Genomic DNA, 16,666 nt, shown 5'->3' on the forward strand with positions numbered 1-16,666 from the left:
CACCCATTTCTGGCATTCCAGTTTGATCTGCAAGTCTGTGCAGCTCCAAGTTTGGCTTGTAATACACTCGTTCCCAGGCTAAGTCCCCTTCCTGTCAAGTTGGCTAAATTTTGGATGGGACTCTCTCAGCTGTCCAAACCCAGCTCCGCAACTGGAGGAGGGCAACCAATGTAATCCACTGGTTAACTGTGGGAATGTTAAAATCTACCCAAAATAAACACTGATTTTAACATCCATAATTCTACCGTGATCAACTAACTCAGAACTGCCCATAGACATGCCTGGATGGGAAGGTAGTGGAATTTTCATCATGTTTAAAAATTCAACTTATATTAGCATAGTCAGGATAATTTTGATGTGGAAATCTGCTACCCTGTGGCCACTTGACTGTAGCACCCTGGCAAATGTTAGATCAAAATCAACAGAGAAGCACATATATTCATATAATCTTTTGGAATCCATTTCAATCTATTCTATACTCAACATATAAAAAAAAATTCTTTACTACAGCTTTTTTTTGTATGGTTACTCATTATGATGATAAATTTTTTTTAAAATCCTTACAACTCAGAAGACCATTGAACTTAAGTAGTGAAGTTTACAAGAGCACAGACTATCCTTTGATGCTTGAGTTTTAGTAGGTGATGGTGCACTTCTGACTCCAACCAGGCAGACTTATGTAATATTGCTTGGATCTTGCCTGCTGGAATTCTGATCATCTTATACAGAAGAGAGTTCTGCAAATGGTTGGTCACATCCATGTGCAGTGTTCTCTTCCAATAGTTAGAAGTGTCAGTGTTTAAAGAGATGTGGAAAATGTTGCTCTGTGGATCCCTGAGCAATTTGTAAGCCAAGTTTGACAATATGTCAGATTTCAGCACCAAACAGTGTCAAACTGAAGTGGTGTGAAACGACCAACCTGAGGGAGTCTCTCACTGTTTCACCTGTTTCATTCCAGAGTCAGTTCATATGCAGACTTAGATTTACATGGCTAAAGCTCCAACATTAAACATGCAGTCTAAATGCACTATTAAGTAGAATAGTTTGCATATCAGCAACAGCTTTTAATTACTCAGACTAATTGTAACTTTGGATAACTAGCTGCTTTTTCTGAGATCTTAATTCTGTTATTCAGCAAATTCGGTAGGCAATTTCTCCATTAGAAACAGATTGTTAGGAGTCAAATATTCTTGTCTATAATAACGTTTTTAAAAAACATCAAATAAGTGTAAATTTATGCTATTCCTTGAAAAATGGGTGTTTTGTTTGTTGAATTTAGGTTAAGCCTCTGGATTAGCTGTTGTGCCCTTCATTCAATTTTATTTGTTTACTAAACCTTCCATCTGCACAAGGCACAAAATATTATACCAAATCACTTCCCCCACCTCATCCCCAATTTGGCTGCACTATTTCCCTTATTGTTAATTGCATATAAATAATAATTAACATTGCAGCTTAGTGGTGTTTAAATATTTTGTCCTTTCCACAGAAGATGTTTTTGAGAAGGAATTGGACACCATCCTGCAAGGTAATAGATAGTCTGATAATTGTTTGAAACTTAACATGGGAAGAAATAACAGCTGCCTTGTAACTTGCATCTTTCTGCTTTAAAGTTGTGATGTGTTTACCATGGATTGTTTTCCTTCTCACGAAGTGAACAGCCAATATCAAGTTGTTTTTATGTATATAGCTTGAATTGATAGGATATACTGCTGCATAAGGAAATGTTTTGAATTTCATTTTGCCACTAGGGCTAATAGTAGAAATTCCCTAGATCAGTATTGTGGAAACATGATGAAAATCAGTCAATATTTTCAATAGATATTGCCAGTATTCACAGAATCACAGAATTGTTATGGTGTAGAAGGAGGCCATTCAGCCCATTGTGTCTGCACTGGCTCTCTGAGCGTTTTAACTTAGTGCCAGTCTCCTGCCTTTTCCCTGTAACCCTGCACATTATTTCTATTTAAATAATCTGATGCCCTCTTGAATGCCTCAGTTGAACATTGTTGTATTGATTTTTGTCCACACAGCCTAATCATTAATCTTAGAAAGAAAGCAGACAACAGATTGTTAACATCTGTTACATAAGAACATGAGAAATAGGAGCAGTAGGCCATTCAGCCCCTCAAGCCTGTCCTGCCATTCAATAAGATCATGGCTGATCTGCCACAGGCCTCAACTCCTCTTTCTTGCCAGCTCCTCATAGCCCTCAACTCCCCGATATTTCAAAAATCTACCTACCTCCTCTTTAAACATTTTCAGTGATTTAGCCTCCACAACTCTCTGAGGTAGAGAATTCCAGACATTCACCACCTTCTGAAAGAAGAAATTCCTTCGCTTCTCAGTTTTAAATGAATGTCCCCTTATTCTGTAACTATGTCTCCTAGTTCGAGATTCTCCCACTAATGGAAACATCTTCTCAGCATCTACCCTGTCAAGCCCCCTCAGATTACGCATCCCCAATTGCCCTTGAACTGAATATTTCAGAGGACAGTAGAGAGTCAACAGTTGTAGTCACACATAGGCCAGACCAGCCAAAGATGGAAGATTTCCTTCCCTAAAAGGTATAGGTGAACCAGATGTGTCTTTATGACAATTAACAATAGCTTCATGGTCACCATTACCAAGACCAGCTTCATATTCTAGATTTATTAATTAAATTAAAACTCCGCCAGCTCCCATGGTAGGATTTGAACCCATGTCTCCAGAACATTAACCTGGACCTCTGGATTACTAGTGCAGTGACATTACCACTATATCACCATCTTCCCTTTTCCTGAGTATTAACATGGAAAAGGCCTGCACTGCAAATGGCGGTTTCAATTTTAAAAAAATTATCAGCAGATATTATCAGATGACTATATATTTTAATTTAAAAGGCTAGCTGAGGGAATTACTGCAGCTGTATTCATGAAAATACACAAGCCTTCTAAAATTTAGATGGTCTTTAAGACTCCTGGGGCTCGATTATAGCACTTGAAGGTGGGAACTGTTGCAGACAGGCACGAATTTCATGCTGCTGGCCTGTGTGCCAGTTGCCTGGCTCCATTCTGTCCCTGAGCCATTTTCCTGGAGGGCGAATTGTAGAGCCTGGGGGATTGTGACAGTCAGGTAGCCAGTTGCTGCTGTTAATGCCCCCACTTAAGACCAATTGTCAGAGGCTAACTGGGATTTTCCATTTGGCCTGTGGGTTCCCACAGGTAGTAGGGACAGTACAGTTGCCTGATGGCAGACCTGGGGCCAGCACTCCAGCCGTGTTCAGAGGCCCTCCTTGTCTGCTTGCATACAGCAGCAGCTACAGCCTGACCTGTGAAGCGGCTACAATAGTGGCCTACAGTAGTGGCCTTGCTGCAGTTTTTTTTATCAAATTATGAAAAGTTGAGCAAGGGTAGCTCAAAATGGTGGTGCCCTCTCCCTCACTTACCTGCGAGGCTAGCTTTTGTTTCTTCAATGCTGGAAGGCCTCCTATTGGTTCACGTCATGCTTGATTGGATGACAAGCTCATCCTCTGGCCATTAATTGGCCACTTGGGGAAAATCACAGGTGAGTGACTGTTTTCCATACAATGAGGGCTTCTGGTACCCATTCGAGCCTGGTGGCAGGGTCCTGAAGCCAGGAGGAAAATCCTGCTCTTGGGAGAAAAGCATTGTTCTTCATTGTACATATTCCATATTATTAGAATTCAATTCTGCTCCAGACAAGTCTGAAGAGCTGAGACTGTTGAACAGGATTCAGCATTTGATATCTTTCTCAGCCAACCTATTTTTTCGGTTAGTTTTCACCTCTTGAAAGTGATTGCTGTTATGTGTTAAAATACCTGTCAGTGAATAACAGTGTTGCTTAAAAATCTAAATTGGCCAACTTATGCTAGTCTTTACGACAAAGGCAAAATATTGTGGATGCTGGAAACCTCAGAAGAACCTCATACGGACTTGAAACATTAACTCTGTCTTTCTCTCCACAGATGCTGTCAGACCTGCTGAGTTTTTCCAGCATTTTTTGTTTTTGTTATGTTAGTCTTTGTCCATTTGAATGTCGAAACTCTTTGTAATGCTCCCCTATGTGTATATACACATATGTGTCTACCCAATGGTTCCTACTGTATGACTAGTCTCAATAGATGTTTCTCAAGAATATCTCAGAGAATATTTGGAACAAACGACTTTATTGTATTTTGTTCAGCATTTGCAAATGAAGCTTGTTCAGACTTGTATGGTTTATTCAATCTAGCATGTAAAATCCATCATCGCTGTTGCCAATGGCATCCTTCCACTTGCATAAATTGATGGACATGCAGCAAATCAAATCTGTTGGGGATGGCTTGGCTTCATATTGTGCACTTGTGCTAGTGCTGAAGACACCAATACGTGAGAGGCTGGTTCTGCCACAAATGGCCCCTATGAAGTGGTTTTAGGTGTCATTGAGGGTTGCAGCTTTCAGTGTTGGTGCCTCTTGTCAAGCCAAGGGAGCCTCTGACCATCATGGTGGCACACGCCGGCCTAAACGTGATGTTGCCATTTTCCTCTGTCAGCAGCTAGTGTCTCCCAGGTGCACGAATTGATGCTTAGGGCCTTCACATCATGCTTACAGGAATCTTTGAAGCACAGCTTTCGGCATCCTACTGGTCTTCTGGTTACCTCATAAAAATCCTTTGGCATGATACTGTCTTCCATCCTGTGAATGTGCCCGAGTCAGGAAAATTACCTCTGCTTGACAAGTGCTAACAATCTTGGGAGATTTTACCTTCAAGCAGACTACTGCATTTGTGATTTTGTCCTTCCATGAGATGCCCAGAATGCACCACAAATAGCGAAGATGGAAGTTGTTGAACTTCCTTTTTTGATAACTGTAAGTCATCCATGTTTCACAGCCACACAACAAAGTGCTGAGAATACAGGTTTTATAAACCATCAGCTTAGTCCTGAGGATCCGCTTGATGTTATTCAATACGTGTTTTGTGAGTCGGCCAAAGGCGGTAGCTGCTTTACCTATGTGTGTATCAAGTTCTGCATCAAGAGACAGATTGTCTGTCACCGTAAACCTGAGGTAGCAGAATTTGCTAACCACTTCTAGTGGGGTGTCATTTAATCTGATCAGAGCCAGAGATATGACACTCTGTCCCATGACCACAGTTTTCTTGATGCTCATAGTCAGGGAGAACAAGTTACAGGCATGGGAGAGATAGTCCATGAGTCTTCGTAGTTGAGTTTCCATGTGAGCAACCAGCACAGCATCATCAGTGCAGAGGAGTTCTCTGATCAAGACATGCTGTATTTTTGACTTTGCTTTTAGCCTGGATAGATTCTAGAACTTGCCGTTACTTGCAGATAAACTCCTTTCATATCTGTGGAGAAGGCAAAGGTCAGAAGCATGGAGAAGAAAATAACAAACAAAGCAAGATTGGGACACAACCCTGTTTCACTCCAGTCTTCACCCTCGAACTGTTGAAAGTGGTGCCATCAAACGACAGCATAGCACATGTTGTCATGGAAGAAGCAGATGAGACTGAGGAGCTTTGGTGGAAAGCCAGTTTTCTCCTTCCTGACATTTACTTTTTTTTTTGTCTGTAAGATGGTGAAGCTTAATCTATAGCATAGCAATGGTAGAAGGGTGGAGGAATAAGAGGGCTAAAATTGGCCCTGGCAAATTGTCAGTAACGCAAAATGAACAACAGTGAATCAGCAGCCTGTTTTACGTTCTGTTAAAATTGGGCAGACTGCAAAACAGACTACACATTCATTATAACCTATTTTACATTCTCACTGAAGACCAATTTCACCCCTTAGGGATTCAAAGTATGGTTTGGTGTCATTCTATGTTTTCCATGAAGTTAGATGAAATATCAATTTTCATTCCAGTGTTATTACCCCACTTGGAACTGCCTTTTGCTCTATTCCACTTTAAGAATTGGCATAAACTATAAAGCACATTACTAGGGACTGAGGGTTGTTGTGGTGTCTTTGATGAATGGACCACAGGAGACTCAGGTACAGGTTACGATCGTTTATTCGAGCAATTGCAAGGAGGGCACCATCTCAATACAGCATGAGACAGTACTCTGCTAAACTACAAGTGTTCATCATATTTATACTTAATTGGTCACGTACAAGAACAGTTTCTAGATTTCGATCTTGTCAACATATAGGTTTCCATTAAACTGACAAGTCTAGTGGCAAGTACATGTATTGTATGTCCCTTTTTGTTTCTCACCCAGACAGAGACCCCTCTCTCATATCTAAACTAAGACCATCTGTTCTTTCCCTATCTGCTGTAAACAGGCTCAATCTTAGTTGTTTTCCAACCTAAGGCTCCAGTCTGACTCTCAAAACTCCCAATCTATCATATTTACATTCTTCTTCGTCCAATATGGCCTTGCTGATGCTCACAAGCCCTGAGAATGTGCAAGGATTAGATTTCTCTCTGTCCAGTCTGACCTTTAACTGTTAACTGCTTACGCAGACAAGTTTTTGCCTGCTTGGCTTTTAAGTATTGATTCCCTTCAATAAATCCTAGCTGTATCCCTATACTGTATCCCTTTATTTCCCCCTAACAGGGTCAATTTTAACTCCTGAGCAGGAATGCAGCCACGTGAGTAACTGAGCTATCTGAGAGCAGTAGCAAGAGCCCTAGATAATTTTAGCAGTTGGCCCTCCATATATAGCTTGCAGATTTCCTAAGTAAAAGGGCCAGGAGGTCAAGGGGAAGCAGCTGTCCAATTGTTAAAGTCTGGTGGCAGGAGATGCCATCACAGACCCGGGGATCTATTCCTGGCACGAGGTATCTGGGTTGGGGACCACAGTGAGGGGTGGTGGAAGGGACAGGGCAGGGGCAGCCCACAGTTTCCTTGTGGACGAAAGAAGAGCAATCCTGCTTCTCATGATCCATGAGGAAACCTGTTTTAAAAAGCATTTAAAACTCAGCTGGTTGGGTCTTTTCTGGGCCTGGCTGCTGTTGCAACAGCTTGTGCCTGTCATAGAATCATAAAATGGTTACAGCACAGAAGAAGGCCATTCAGCCCGTCATGTCTGTGCTAGAAACGTAGTAGGAATAGGTCATTCGGCCCTTTCAGACTGCTCCGCCACGTAAAATGATCATGGCCGATCTTCTATCTCAAAGCCATATTCCCCCTCTCTTCCCATATTCTTCGATGCCTTTAGAGTCTAGAAATTGATCTAGTTCCTTCTTAAATATATCCAGTGACTTGGGGGAAAAGGGGGAAAGATGGTAAAAAGGCAAAGTTAATGGCTTTTACTTAAATGCACATATTATTCAGAACAAAATTAATGAATTAACAGTAGCTATACTGTAGTACAGAGATTTAATCAGGAGATAATGAGGGCATGTAAAAAAGGCAGTACATTAATCATGGGTGACTTTAATCTTTATGTAGATTGGGAAAATCAAATTGGCAGAGGTAGCCACAAGCAAGAATTCAGAGTGTATTTGAGACAGTTTCCTAAAACAATATGTTGTGGATCCAACCAGGAATCAGACTAGTTTGAATCTGGTAATGTGTAATGAAGGGGTTTAAGAAATGATCTCAGAGTAAAAGATCCCCCAGAAAACAGTAACCATAACATGGTAGAATTTAGCATTCAGTTCGAGAGGGAGAAACTTGGGTCAGAAACAACTGTGCTAAACTTAAATAAGGATAATTACAAAGAAATGAGGGCTGAGTTGGCTGGAATGAACTGGGAAAGGAGTTTAGCAGAAAAGATAGTTGATGGACAATGGCAGACATTTAAGAAAATAGTTCATGACTCACAACAAAGATACATCTCAGCGAGGAAGAGGGATTCTAGAAAGGGATAAACCAACCATGGTTAACCAAGGAAGTTAAGGACGGTATCAATTTGAAAAGAAAAAACATACAATGTGGCAATGATTAGTGGTAAGCCAGAGGATTAGGAAAGTTTTAAAAACCAATAAAAAGATGACCAAAAAAATAAAAAAGGAGAAAATAAACTTTGAGGGTAAACTAGCAAGTAATGTAAAAGCTGACAGTAAGAGCTTCTTTAAATAGATAAAAAGGAAGAGAGAGGCCAAAGTCAACATAGGACCCTTGGAGAATGAGGCTGGAGACATAAAAATTTGGAATCAGGAAATGGCAGAGGAGTTGAATAAATACTTTGCGTCAGTCTCTATGGTAGAAAACACTAATAGCATTCCAAAAGTACTAAATAATCAAGAGGCAAAAGTGGAGAGGGAGCAGGGAGGAAATAAATACAATAACTATCGCTAGAGAAAAAGTACTAGGGAAACTAATGGGGCTAAAGGCTGATAAGTCCCCTGGACGTGATGGGTTGCAATGAAGGATATTAAAGGAAGTAACTACAGAGATAGAGGACGCACTGGTAGTAATCTTCCAAGAATCCTTAGATTCTGTATAAGTCCCAGAGAATTGGAAAATTGCCAATGTAACACCCTTATTCAAAAAGGAAGGGAGACAAAAAACAGGTAACTATAGGCCAGTTAGCTTAACACCCATCATTAGGAAAATGTTAGAGTCTATTATAAAGGATGTAATAGCAAAGCATTTAGAAATGCACAATATTATCAAGCAGAGTTAGCATGGCTTCATGAAGAGGAAATCATGCCTGAAAAATTTATTAGAAGGCTACTTAATAAGATAAGAGCCCATGGTGTTGGGGGTAGTATATTAGCATGGATAGAAGATTGGCTAACTAATAGAAGACAAAGGCCAGAAACTTACCTGTGTTGGGCGGGAGCGGGCACAGAGCCGATCACCGCCCGCAATCAGCTGGGTGCCACTATTGAACGTGGGTGGTAACTGTGCTAGCAGGGGGAGGAGGGAGAGCTGGGGCCTGTGCTCTTTCACGCATGTGCACGAAAGAGCACAGGAATCTCCCTGAGGCACAGAGCTTCCTCAGGGAGATTAAGTTGATAGTACAAGTTTTTAATAAGTGATATGAAAAATTATTTAAACATGTCCCCTCATGTGACAGTGTCACATGAGTTGGTACATGTTTGTGCATCTCACAAATTTTATTGAATTATTTTATTAAACTTTCAGGAAACCTCATCCCGTCCGTGGATGCGGTTTCCTGAAAAATGCAAAGGCTGCTTGGGCTCTTCGCCTGCCCGCCAACATTGAGGTTGGACAGGCAGCGCTGTTAATTAGCTTAATTAATTTCCTAATGGCCTTAATAGTCCTTTGACTGTTCAGTGGGTGCGCAGCCGCCTCTGCTGTGTGCCCGCCAAACAAAATATCTAAATGACGCACGATGACATTGGGACACACACCCGACGTCATCACGCGTCATTTTGCACGTCAGCATGTCAGGCACACCCTCGCACGCCGATGGCAATATTCTGGCCAGGGAGTTTGGATAAGGGGAGCATTTTCAGGATGGCAACCTGTAACTAGTGGAGTGCCACAGGGATCAGTGCTGGGACCACAATTATTTACAATATATATCAATGGCTTAGATGAGGGAAGTGAATGTACTATTGCCAAGTTTGTGGATGACACAAAAATAGGTGGGAAAGCAAGGGATGAGAAAGACACAAATAGTCTACAGAGGGATATAAACAGGTTAAGTGAATGGGCAAAAACCTGGCAGATGGAATATAATGTGGGAAAATGTGAGGTGATGCACTTTGGCAGGAAGAACAGAGAAGCTGAATATTATTTAAATGGAGAAAGACTGCAGAAAGCTGCAGCACAGAGGGATTTGGAGGTCCTTGTGCATGAATCACAAAAAGCTAGCATATAGGTTCAGCAGGTAATATGGAAGGCAAATGGAATGTTGGCCTTTATTTCAAAGGGAATAGAGTATAAAAATAGGGAAGTCTTGCTAAAACTATACAAGGCACTAGTTGGACCACAGAAACAAAAAATGCTGGAAAAACTCAGCAGGTCTGACAGCATCTGTGGAGAGAAAGACCGTTAACGTTTCGAGTCCGTGTGACTCTTCTTTAGAGCTAAAGGGAAGTAGAAATGTGGTGAAATATATAGGGCAGAATTTTGCCCTTGATGGGCGTGTGGGCCAATTAAGGCCGAAATGGGCTCCGACGCCTTTTTAAGTGGTCCAGTGGGCCTCCCGACGGGAAGTGCTATGCACTTCCTGTGCGGACGGGGGGGGTGGGGGGGGGGAGGGATTATTCCACAACTGCCAGAGCACGCTCTTTCGCGCATGCGCACGAAAGAGCGCACATCTCCCCGAGGCAAAGTGCTGCCTCAGGGAGATTGCAGAAAGGCAGTGAAACATGAAAAACTAAAAAATCATCAACCTGTCCCCCTCATGCGAAATGTCACACAAGATGGGCCATGTTAATGAAATGCACAAAAATTTTATTACAATTCTATAATTCCAATATCAAACCTCATCCCGCCAGTGGATGAGGTTTGTAAAAATCACTTACCCGCCTGCCCGTTGGGCCCATGCGCCGACCCGAAGTTTGCATGGGCCCCTCAAAATCCTGGTCAATTGGTGAGTTAATGGCCTTAACAAGGCCTTTAATTAATGGCGGGTGCATGTCCTGCTGACCTAAGTATCGCGATGCTGCGTGCTGATGTCGGGATGCTTGCGTGACGTCAGCACGTGACATTTAAGCGCTGACGGGCGGGCTCCGCCTTTCAGCCAGAAGATTCTGCCCATACTGTTTAAGGGGGGTGGAACATGTGACACTGGATAGATGGCCAGCAATAGGTGGAGGTAAAGGAGAAATTGCAAAAGATGATATAAAGAAAAAGTCAAAGAGTTGTTAATAGTAGTGGTACTGGCTAAAGGAGGTGCTAATGGTGACATTAAGAGCAGGAAGCAGAATGTGATAATAGCAGTACCAGGTAAGCACTCCGGAAAGTGACAGATGGCCCTAGTGGGGTTTGGGTGGGGGATGAGGATGGAGGTGGGGAAGAAGATTGAAAAGGCTAAAAGCTGGGGATAAAACACTGAATAAAAATGGAAATAATTTTTTTTAAAAAAATGAAAATAAGTGGGAGAAAAATAAAAAATAAAAATAAAAAAATGAAAATAGAAAAAAGGGGGGAATCAGAAAGGGGGTGAGGATGGAAGAGATGGTTCATGGCCTGAAGTTGTTGAACTTAATGTTAAGTCCGGAAGCTGTAAAGTGCCTAACCGGAAGATGAGGTGCTGTTCCTCCAGTTTGCGTTGAGCTTCGCTGAAACATTGCAGCAAGCCAAGGACAGACATGAGGGCAAGAGAGCAGGGCGGTGTGTTGAAATGACAAGCGACAGGAAGGTCTGGGTCATGCTTGCAGACAGACCGAAGGTGTTCTGCACAGTGGTCACCCAGTCTGCGTTTGGTCTCTTCAGTGTAGAGGAGACCGCATTGGGAGCAGCGAATGCAGCAGACTAAATTGAGGGAAATGCAAGTGAAGCGCTGCTTCACTTGAAAGGAGTGTTTGGGCCCTTGGATGGTGAGGAGGGGGGAAGTAAAGGGGCAGGTGTTGCACCTTCTGTGATTGTATGGGAAGGTGCCGTGGGAGGGGATTGAGGTGTTCGGGGAGCGGACCAGGGTGTCCTGGAGGGAACGGTCCCTGCGGAATACCAACAAGGGGGATGAAGGGAAGATGTGTTTGGTGGTGGCATCATACTGGTGTTGGCAGAAATGGCAGAGGATGATCCTTTGAATGCGGAGGTTGGTGGGGTGAAAAGTGAGGACAAGGGGCACCCTATCATGGTTCTGGGAGGGAGAGGAGGGTGTGAGGGCAGAGGCGCGGAAGATGGGTCGGACACAGTTGAGGGCCCTGTCAACCACCGTGGGTGGGAAATATCGGGTAAAGAAGAAGGAAGACATGTCAGAAGCACTGTTTTGGAAAGCGGCATCATCGGAACAGATGTGACCGAGGCGAAGAAACTGAGAGAATGGGATGGAGCCCTTACAGGAAGCAGGGTGTGAGGAGCTGTAGTCGAGGTAGCTGTGGGAGTTGGTGGGCTTGTAGTGAATATTAGTGGACAGACTGTCACCAGAAATTGAGACAGAGAGGTCAAGGAAGGGAAGGGAAGTGTCAGAGATGAACCATGTGAAAGTGATGGAGGGTTGGAAATTGGAAGCAAGCTTGATAAATTTTTCCAGGTTCAGACGAGAGTATGAAGCAGCACCGAAACAGTCAACGATGTACCGCAAAAAGAGTTGTGGGAGGAAGCCTGAGTAGGACTAAAACAAGGAATGTCCCACATACCCATAAAGCGACAGGTATAACTGGGGCCCATGTGGCTACCCATTTATTTGGAGGAAGCGAGACAAGTATAAGGAGAAATTGTTCAGTGAGAGAACAAGTTCAGCCAGACGGAGGAGAGTGGTGGTGGATGGGGCTTGTTTTGGCCTCTGTACAAGGAAGAAACGGAGAGCCCTCAGACTATCCTAATGGGGGATGGAGGTGCAGAAGGATTGGATGTCCATGGTGAAGAGGAGGCAGTTAGGACCAGGGAACTGGAAATTGATGTTATGGTGTAGGGCATCAGAGGAAACATGGATGTAGGTGGGAAGAGACTGGATAAGGGGAGAGAGAACGGAGTCAAGATAGGAGGAAATGAGTTCTGTGAGGCAGGAACAGGCTGACACGATCGGTCTACAGGGTCAGTCCTGTTTGTAGATTCTGGGGAGGAACTAGAAGCGGGCTGTCCGAGGTTGGGAGACTGTGAGGTTGGAAGCTGTGGAAGGAAGATCTCCAGAGGAGATGAGGTCAGTGGGAGTCATGGAAACAATGGCTTGATGTTCGCTGGTGGGGTCATGGTCCAGAGAGAGGCAGTAGGAAGTGTCTGAGAGTTGGCGCTCAGCCTCTGTGAGGTAGAGGTCAGTACACCAGATAACAACAGCACCACACTTGTCAGCAGGTTTGATAACAAAGTCAGGGTTAGACCTGAGAGAACAGAGTGTGGCGAGTTCAGAAGGAGACAGGTTAGAGTGGGTGAGAGGAGCAGAGAAATTGAGATGACTGATGTCACGCCGACAGTTCTCAATGAAAAGATCAAGGGCAGATAAGAGGCCAGAGGAAGGGGTCCAGGTGGAGGGAGAATACTGGAGGCAGGTGAAAGGTTCCGTTAAATGGGGGGAGGACTCCTGCTCAAAGAAGTGAGCGCAGAGGCGAAGGTGGCGGAAGAAGAGTTCAGTATTGTGCCGAGCCCGAAATTCTTTGAGGTGAGGGCGTAAGGGTATGAAACTGAGCCCTTTGCTGAGTACTGAACGTTCAGCATCAGAGAAGGGAGGGTCAGGGGTTATGATGCATACATGGCAAGGGCTGGGATTAGAAGACGGGATAGGCTCAGACGGATGGGAAGGGGTGGAGGGTCCTGGTTGGGCGTTGGTATCAATGAATTGTTGGAGCTTGCGTACCTTAGCACCTGAAAGAAAGAGACAAAGTTTCTTGTTACAGCGTCGGACGAGACAAAGAATAAAAAGAAACTGGGGGCAAGGACAGCTTTGAGTCGGTGCAGCTGGAGGGAGAGGTCGAGTGCGTTCATATGGCAGTGCATGGCACTGAGTGTGGATCTCAGGATGCAATGAGAACTGCAGTCCGAGGAGCATTGTATGTCCCAGAGATACCTGCAATCCTGGGTGGATTCGAAACATGAGGGATGGAACTTCAGTTGGAATCCACGTGGGGTAAATTGGAGATGGAAACAGTCACTGAGGAAGGAAACGTGGCTGTGATAGCAAGTTTTAGTAAACACCTTGTCAAACACCAGGAGGGAAATGGAAAGCAATGAAGGTGAACAGGGCAGAAGAGACATGCAGAAATCCTGTCGGAGAGAAGAGCAGTACTTCTTCAAGGTAGGCATTCCTGAAAGAGAAGTGGCAGTGGATTAAACACTAAGATAAAGGCAAAATACTGCAGATGCTCAAAATTTGAAACATAAACAAAAAATGGTGGAAAAGCTCAGCAGGTCTGACAGTGTCTATGGAGAGCAAGACGGAGTTAACGTTTCGAGTCCAAATGACTTCTTCAGAGTTAGACCACACCTAGAATACTGTGAACAGTTTTGGTTCCCTTATCTAAAGAAAGATATATTGGCATTGGAGGCAGTCCAGCGAATGTTCACTAGGTTGATCCCAGGTATGGGGGTGTTTTCTTATGAGGAGAGGTTGATTAGGTTGGGTCCGTACTCATTGAAGTTCATAAGAATGAGAGGTGAGCATATTGAAACATATAAGATTCTTAGGGGCCATGACAGGGTAGATGCTGAGAGGTTGTTTCCCCTTGTGGGAGAATCTAGGACCAGAGGGCATAATCTCAGTGTAAGGGATCACCCATTTAAGACAGGGATCAGGAGGAATTTCTTCTCTCAGAGGGTAGTGAATCTGTGGAATTCTTTACGACAGAGGGCTGTAGAGGCTGGGTCATTAAGTATATTCAGTGCTGAGATAGACAGATTTTTAATCAGTAAGGGAATCAAGGGTTATGGGGAAAAAGCAGGAAAGTGAAGTTTGAGGATTATCAGATCAGCCATGATCTCATTGAATGGCAGAGCAGACTCGATGGACTGATTGGTCTACACTGCTCCCATGTCTTATGGTCTTGGCCTCCACAGCCCCCTGTGGTAGAGAATTCCATAGGTTTACCACCCTTTGAGTGAAAATATTACACCTCATCTCTGTCCTAAATGGCCTGCCCTATATCCTGAGATTGTGACCTCTTGTTGTAGGCCCTCCCAGCCAGAGTAAACATCATCCCTGCATCGTCTGTGCAGTCCTGTCAAAATTTTATACGTTTCAATGAGAGCCCTTCTTATTCGGCCAAATTCAGTGAATACAGGCCTAGTTGGCCCAATCTCTCCTCATACAGCAATCCTGCCATCCCAGGAATTAGCCTGGTGAACCTTCGTTGCACTTCCTCTATATCAAAGATATCTTTTAGGTAGGGAGACCAAAACTACACTCCAGGTGTGGCCTCACCAAGGCTCTGCATAGCTTCAGTTAAGGCACCCTTGCTCCTGCAATCATGTTCTCTTGCAATGAAGGCCAACAAGGCTATTTGCCTTGTTAGCAGCTTGCTGCACCTATATGCTTGCTATTGCTTGGCCTAAATAGCCAAGTGGTTATGGTACTGGGTTTGTAACCCCAAGATCAAGAGTTCAAATCTCACACTGGCAAACAATGAAACAATGTAACTTCATCTGAATAAGAACAGATGGAAATGTGTTTGGCCTAAATAGCCAAGTGGTTATGGTACTGGGCTTGTAACCCCAAGATCAAGAGTTCAAATCTCACACTGGCAAACTATGAAACAATGTAATTTCATCTGAAAAACAGATAGAAATGTGTTTGTACTCAAAAGAGTTACACAACATCTGTTACATCATCAAAATATCAATCAAGAGTTCAAATCTCACACTGGCAAACAATGAAACAATGTAACTTCATCTGAATAAGAACAGATGGAAATGTGTTTGGCCTAAATAGCCAAGTGGTTATGGTACTGGGCTTGTAACCCCAAGATCAAGAGTTCAAATCTCACAATGGCAAACTATGAAACAATGTAACTTCATCTGAATAGGAACAGATGGAAACGTGTTTGTACTCGAAAGAGTTACATCTGTTGTCCTGAAAAGGTGTTTGTGGATCTTTTGTGTTTGGCCTAAATAGCCAAGTGGTTATGGTACTGGGTTTGTAACCCCAAGATCAAGAGTTCAAATCTCACAATGGCAAACTATGAAACAATGTAACTTCATCTGAAACAGATGGAAACATGTTTGTACTCGAAAGAGTTACTCCTTTGGCTCCTTGCAGGCGTTGCCCGTCATTTGGACTGCTCCGAGTGCTATCTTACCGAGGTTGAGTTCTGGTCATAAACCAGCTGATTGCCACCATGTTGTGGTATCGGCTGGTCACTTTGACCCCTCCCCCGGACTTTGTCACAAGAATCCAGAGATTGTTAGTCGACCTCTTCTGGGACAAAAGATTGCACTGAGTCGCTGCCGAGGTTCTGAGTCTCCCGCTTAGGGAGGGTGGTCAGGCGCTAGTGTGCCTACGCACACAGGTGGCGACTTTCCGCCTTCAGACCCTGCAGCGATACCTCTACGTCGAGCCTCCTCCTAGATGGTGTGCCCTGATGACGTATTTCTTCTGTCAGGTGCACGGCCTGAATTATGACGTGCAGCTCCTGTTTATAGAACAGCTGGGCCTCGGTGGCTCCTTGCAGGCATTGCCCATCTTTTACCAGGACCTGATCAAAGTCTGGAAAGTGGTCGCCTCGCGACGCAGCTCTCCCCCGTCAGGAGTAGCGGCTATCGTCAGAGAGCCGCTGCTCAGGAATCCGCCCCTCCGTCCTTTTCAGTGGTTGGCGGAGAGGAGGGCTGTGGCCGCAGGGGTGACCAGGATCGGGGACGTGCTGGGTGGCGGAGGACTGGGCTGGATGCTCCCGCAGGAGTTGGCGCGACGCGCGTCTGTGAGTGTCCAGGTCGCAGCCGATGCCATCCAAGACATGAGAACGGTTGTGCTCGGACCCGACGTTATTTTGGGACTTGAGGTGGCCCAGGTGCGCGGTGGTCTTCCGTCTGAGCGTTCCCCTGTTCGGACGGAATTCCACATTGGCCCCAAGCTCCGAACCCTCCCTCGGGTGCTGGTGCCCCGCAATATGAGCCGCCTCGGGGACATGCCCTCTGTGCCTTTTGGCACGGCAAAGAGGGGCTTTTTGTACGGACTGCTGCTGCACACCTTCCATTTTCTCGCCCTTG

At 44.3% G+C, this 16,666-nt stretch overlaps 1 protein-coding gene across 9 annotated transcripts in view; it reads left to right on the top strand.

Annotated features, from left to right (window-relative positions):
* Positions 1-16,666, top strand: part of mctp1a (multiple C2 domains, transmembrane 1a) — a 733,548-nt gene that overhangs the window by 274,624 nt on the left and 442,258 nt on the right. For 8 of the 9 annotated variants that reach the window (XR_005942877.1, XM_041186933.1, XM_041186932.1 and 5 more), the window contains one exon: positions 1,490-1,528. The exons of the other annotated variant lie outside the window; for it this stretch is intronic. Coding sequence is in view for 7 of the 8 variants with exons in the window: in XM_041186933.1 (XP_041042867.1) it covers positions 1,490-1,528 (39 nt within the window). In the remaining variant the exon portion in view is untranslated. The remainder of the gene's footprint in view (positions 1-1,489; positions 1,529-16,666) is intronic. 9 annotated transcript variants of the gene reach the window in all.

The sequence above is a fragment of the Carcharodon carcharias genome, chromosome 4 (assembly GCF_017639515.1).
Source record: "Carcharodon carcharias isolate sCarCar2 chromosome 4, sCarCar2.pri, whole genome shotgun sequence".
NCBI classification, from domain to species: domain Eukaryota; kingdom Metazoa; phylum Chordata; class Chondrichthyes; order Lamniformes; family Lamnidae; genus Carcharodon; species Carcharodon carcharias.